Source organism: Mustela erminea, chromosome Y, assembly GCF_009829155.1.
Source record: "Mustela erminea isolate mMusErm1 chromosome Y, mMusErm1.Pri, whole genome shotgun sequence".
Lineage (NCBI taxonomy): Eukaryota > Metazoa > Chordata > Mammalia > Carnivora > Mustelidae > Mustela > Mustela erminea.
Window position 1 is genome coordinate 4,741,136 of NC_045636.1, and position 6,412 is coordinate 4,747,547.

Below are 6,412 nucleotides of genomic sequence, written 5' to 3' on the forward strand. Positions count from 1 at the left end.
AGGTATTTACCCCCAAAAATACAGATGTAGGGAAAACAAAGGACAGAAGCATCCCAATGTTCACAGCAGCAATGTGCACAATAGCCAAACTGTGAAAGGAATCAAGACATCCTTCAACAGATGAATGGATAAGATGTGGTTCGTATATATAATGAAATATTGCTCAGCCTTCAGAAAGGATGAAATCTTACCTTTTAAATCCACATGGATGGAACTGGAGGGTATTATGCTGAGGGAAATAAGTCAATCAGAGAAAAATAATTATCATGTGGTTTCATTCATATGTGAACTATAAGAAACAGCACAGAGGATCATAGGGTAAAGGAGGGAAATGTGAATGGGAAGTCATCAAAGAAAGAAACAAAACATGAGAGAATCTGGACTCTGGGAAACAAACTGAGGGTTGAGGAAGGTGAGGTGGTAATTAGGTGATGGGCATTAAGGGCACATGATGTAATATCACTAGATGTAATATGCAACTGATGAATTATTGAAGACTACATCTGAAACTAATGATGCATTATATATTGGCAAATTTAATTTAAATGAAAAAAATGTAGCAAGGCGAGCAAACTGTATGTAGAGGGTTTGTGGATGATTAAAGTAAGTTGTCAGTTCAAAATATACAATTATAACAAATACTTTATGTAAACCTCATGGTGGCCACAAAGCAAAAATGTACAACAGATACACAAAAGATTAAAAAAAGGGGGGGAGATTCAAAGCTTACCATGCCAGAAAATCCCCAATTCACAAAGGAACACCTCAAGTAAGAAATGATGGAATAAAGAGAGGAACTATAAAATATTCAGAAAACAAGTAAACAAAGGATGATAAATCCTTACCTATCAGTAACAACTTTAAATTAAATAGACTAAATTCTACAATCAAAAGGCAGAGTCTGTATGAAGTAAACACATATACCCACACACAAGACCCAACTATGTGCTACATATAAGAAATTCACTTCAGCTTTAAGGCTATACATAGGTTCAAAGTGAAGGGAACTATATAAAGTGATGAACATTAATTAACTTCATCGTGATCATTTCATAAAGTATATGCATGTTGAGTAATTATGCACTTCATTATACAAATACATACTTCAATAAAGCTAGGAAAAATGCATTATTATGTTGTCAAGTAGTCACTCAAGGATTATTATTCCATTTGCAATTCTGTATTAACTGGGAAAACATTACAGAATGACAGTGGTATGTTCTTAATAATTTAAATGTTTTCTACTTGGACAGAATATCTACTTTCTACTTAGCATTATAGTGAAATTTAATATTAAACAATATTTTTGGAAGTATCATATATGAATATCCTGCTTTTTCAAAGATTAAAAATACCAAATAATTAAGGTATTAAAATAACTAAAATTCTTTTCATTTGTAACTTCATATATTATTAGGAATATTCTCCCCCATATTACACACTTAAAACTTTAGCGGAGAAATTGGCCATTTACTTAGGCGTGGGTTAAAGGGGAATGTTAAAAATATTAATTTTAAATATCTTCAAAGAAATTTTTAAAACAACTACAGAACCTATGTAATTTTTAATAGTATGGTATAATTTTATCTTTGTTCTAAATTATGATAGATTTTTTTTCTCTTTTTTAATGTACCTATATGGCTTTACAGATTAATTATACATTTAGAGTAAATACTATGTGGACTCACACACAGTGAATCCTGATATTTAATTTACACAGACAACAATTATATGCTACCATTGTTTTTTTTAGCACATACTTCTCAAACTAAAACAGTAAGATAAAAATTTCTTTAAGGAGGCATTAGTAGAGGCACCTGGGTGGTTCAGTTGGTTAAGAATCTGACTCTTGATTCAGGTCCTATCTCAGAGTCCTGGGATCAAGACCTGCAGTAGTCTCCTTCCTGGGATCTCTGCAGCTACCCTGGCTAGCTCTGGCACCAACTGCTTTGTTCCCCAACTCCTGCTTTTTAAATATTTCTCATCTTTGTCTACATAACACCCACTGATCAAAGCACCTTTATTGTTGTTTTGTCCAACAAAAGAATTGATTATTTTTCAATTATCTTTTGTTGCTGAAGAGCTTTACCAAGCTACTTGTTATTTCTTTGAAGGCTGATGCCACTCAATAATGTTTTGTTCCTCTTCTCTTGTTCTTATAATGCACACAATGTTTGGTAATTTGCCAACGGTCACCACATGCATTTATGATTTGCCATAAAACTACATTACTTTCCCTTTGTTGAGCCATTCATAATATAACATAAAGATTTGTTTCCTTGATCAATTTTTGTTGCTCAGCTCTAAGCCTTTTAAAACCCAAATAATGATTCCTCAATCTTTAAATGCTAAACACATTTTTAGAAAGGTTTTAGAAAGTAATAATCAGTTACATTAAATTTACCCAGGCACCAAAACTATACATAACATCCATGCACAAATATTTCTCTTATGTAGTAAAGAATGTATTAAGTGTTAAGTGATTCCAAAAATCTAATACACGGTTGCCTCCAGGAACAAGAACAAGGTAGTGTAGTACAGGTATAATTCCGTGAACTTTTTATATTAACAATATATTATCTAGTAACAAATTTTTTAAAAAAATACTTACAATATCTATTGTTCACCAAGTAGTGGAAAGTGGCAGTGTAGAAATGTCACCTAATATTTATCTTTTGAAATTTTGTAAGATCAATTAATATTTTAAATCCGAATGTCTATGATAAAGAATAGTTTAAATAAATTGTTTGACATCACACAGCTAATAAGATGAAGTTTGTCTTTTATATTGAAAATACACAAGTACTGGGACGCCTGGGTGGCTCAGTGGGTTAAGCCTCTGCCTTCGGCTCAGGTCATGATCTCAGGGTCCTGGGATCGAGTCCCACATCGGGCTCTCTGCTCAGCGGGGAGCCTGCTTCCCTTCCTCTCTCTCTGCCTGCCTCTCTGCCTACTTGTGATCTCTCTCTGTCAAATAAATAAATAAAATCTTTAAAAAAAAAAAAAGAAAACAAAATACACAAGTACTGAGAAAAGGGCAAGTCACCAAACAATGAGTACACTCAAGATAAATTTTAAAAAGGGCTTAAAGATAGTCCTCCAATTAAAAAAAAAGGAGGGATATAGAATGTACTTATCTCTTAATAATAGGTTCCTATTTATTTTGTTTTGGGACGAAGATTACAGTTTTGGAGGGCAAATTATGATGTCAAAAACAGTAAAAACTAAAGCTGTTATAATGTAAGAATATGAGGAAATTTAATTTTCACAGATTTATGGTATTTTCTTATGGCAAATTTGTTCAATATAATTAGGAAATTGGATTTTCAAATGCTTAGGTTACTCTAATGGTAATCTTCCAGAGGTTCCAAATGATTAAATCAGGTAGACAAATATATGAATCTAGTTTGTCAAAATCAACCATTCTTTCATGACAAACCAGGCTCTCCTATCTGTACAATGTCCTTTGATAATGATAATAGTCCACAGTTAAAATCCGTGTCTATACTAATACATCCCTTGTCTCTGTACGTACATCATCACAGATACATTATACAAACTTTGCATGCAAAAAATTTGTGTCATTTGATCTTTGCAGCAAGTTCTCTAAAAAATGACAGATTCTTTTGAATATACATTATTAAACACCTAACTAAATAAGGAAGCCTTTATTTTACCTCAAAGAATGATTCTTCTTTATACTTCCTCTTAAGAGCAGTGAAGTTAGCAAATGGGGGTGGCCATGCTGGACACAAACAACAATTACCAATGAAACTAACTCTATTAATATTTAATACTGAAATATGAGTCATTCAATCATTTTAAATAGAAGTAGTAATTCAATCAAAAAACAGTGAACTACATTTCATTTGATTTTAACTTATATTGCAGTGATCCTTGAACAACAGGGGTTGAACTGTGTGGGTCCACTTATAAAGAGATTTTTCTTTTTATCAATACAATATAGTACCATATTTTCTCTTCTTTATGACTTTTTAAATCACATTTTTGTCTAGCTTATTTTATTATAAAAATATAGTATATAATACATATAACATACAAAATATATTAACTGTTATTTGTCAGTTTTTTGGTCAACAGAGAATTAATAGTGAAATATGAAGGAAGTTGAAAGTTATGTCCATTTTTTTACTCTGTGGTGGGTCAGGGGTCCACTAGCCTATGTTGTTCAAGGGTCAACTGTATTTAACATTGCTCTATCAAGTGTTTTTCCTGAAACAAGAATGAGCTGCATAAATACATAAATACAAGTATCCCCACTTGTCAAATGTTTTCATTTTGCCATTTTGCTTTAACAAAAGACTTACATTAATATTTGTTTACTAACTAAAACAAATCGAAGCAGATTTTTGTTTTTAAAAAAACAGGTAAAAAGCAAAAATAGCACTCAGGACATTTTGTGGTGAGCCGTTATAGAAGAAAACACACATTTCAAGCAGTGAGGGTGAAACTGTCAAGATCATTTCCAAAAGCTATACTTAGCATCTCAGCCTCCAGGTGAGTTCTGAACTGCGTCTGTCAGCATCTGTGCTTCAGCTTGATGTATTTTGGACAATTGTTAGCAAAACATATCCAAAGTGACAGAAAAGCCTAACAGAGGTTATTTGTTTTGGTCTGAGTATACTCAAAAAGTTTTCCATATAGGGGCACCTGGGTGGCTGTCAGTTGAGTGTCTGCCTTCAACTCAGGTCATGATCCCAGAATTCTGTGATCAAGTACTGCATCTGACTCCTTGCTCTGCGGGGAGCCTGCTATTCTGTCTGCCTCACTTCCTACTTGTTCAGTCTCTCTCTCTCTCTCTCTCTCTCTCTCTGACAAATAAACACATAAAATCCTTAAAAAAAAAAAAAAAGTTTGGGGCACCTCAGTGGCTCAGTGGGTTAAGCCTCTGCCTTTGGCTTAGGTCCTGGTCAGGGTCTTGGGATAAAGTCCCCCACTGGGCTCTCTGCTTGGCAGGGAGCTGCTTCACTTCCTCTCTCTCTGCGTGCCTCTCTGCCTACTTGTGATCTCTGTCTGTAAAATAAATAAATAAATCTTTTAAAAAAATGTTTTCCAGATAAATTGATAATTGCTTCTTTGCACTATACCATTTTGGCTTATGAAAGATTTTAGAGGAACACTCTACTTTTGGATAGTGGGGGAAACCAAAATATATAATTTTCCAATTTATAAAGAGAAAAGTAGTGCACCTATAATTTCAAGAATAATGTGGAGTTTTATTTTAATTATAATTAAAGTATTGTCCATCTCATTATTAGTTCTGTAAATGTACATATTTAAATTAAACATTAACAGACCACCATTACAATTTATAAATGTACGGTGCCATTACTAAGTAAATTGATTCTTCCACGAGTGGATGTGTCCCTTCTCCCACCCACTAACAAACAGCAATATGGTTAGTTTAATTTTATGAGTAGATGATCCATTGCTGCAAATGCTAATTCTCTTCTCCACCCTGCGTTTTTCTGTGTATGTGTGTGAGTTGGTTAGATCACACAGGCAACCTCTCTAAACGGTCAACAGCAAGACGAGCTAGGCTTGGGCTTTCGGTGCAGACTGACCGTGTCTGTCTGGATCAGGTGGTCTGACCTATCCTCAGTAGCAAGCACTCTTCGAACCGCTTCCTCAAACGCCGCTGCAACATTTGTGGCATCTTTTGCGCTTGTTTCAAAGTAAGGATAGTCGCCGTTGTCCCTGCACCAGGCCTGGGCTTCTTCTGTAGACACTTGACGTTCGCTTATGTTGATCTTGTTGCCTAAAATCACGAAAGGAAAGCTCTCGGGCTCTTTCACATCTGCGTAATATATGAACTCTTTCTTCCAGTTACTCAAGTTCTGGAAGCTCTGGGAATCATCGACACTGAAAGTGAGCAGGCAACAGTCAGAACCTCTGTAAAATGGTGTCCTCAGGCTTTGTGTCCCAAATCTGCATAGTAACAAAATGTCCGTCCACCTCCAAATCTTTATTTAAAAATTCCACACCTATTGTATGGAAGAGCTGGGTATCAAACTTACTGGTCACATATCTGTTCATTAGAGAGCTCTTCCCGACTCCACCATCTCCATGGAGAATTACTTTAAAAAGCGAAGATCTCCCTGCCATAATTAATCTCAAGGTTTTGACATTAGAACCCTGCAAAATAAAAAGATACCCATTATGTTCATCTACAAACATTATTCTGTGACTGTAAATCAATGTGTAGCCCAATTTATTTCTGAATAAGGAATGCCTATAAAACCTGTCAGTTACTCATCACTGACTTAGCTGCTATAATCTTACCATAACTCCCTAAAACAACTAATAAGGAATTATTTTTTCCCTTCCTTAGGTCACAGTTTACTGTGAAGCTAATTTTTAAATTCAAATGTAACCCCAAACACTTTGCTTT

General features: G+C 34.5%; 1 protein-coding gene across 1 annotated transcript; it reads right to left on the reverse strand.

Annotated features, from left to right (window-relative positions):
• Window positions 1–5,341: 5,341 nt before the first annotated feature.
• LOC116583888 (ras-related protein Rab-9A-like) lies at window positions 5,342–6,126 on the reverse strand. The gene is given in 2 exon segments (XM_032331880.1): window positions 5,342–5,937; window positions 5,939–6,126. Coding segments are annotated over 2 exon segments (585 nt in total). The 3' UTR covers window positions 5,342–5,540.
• Window positions 6,127–6,412: the final 286 nt, after the last annotated feature.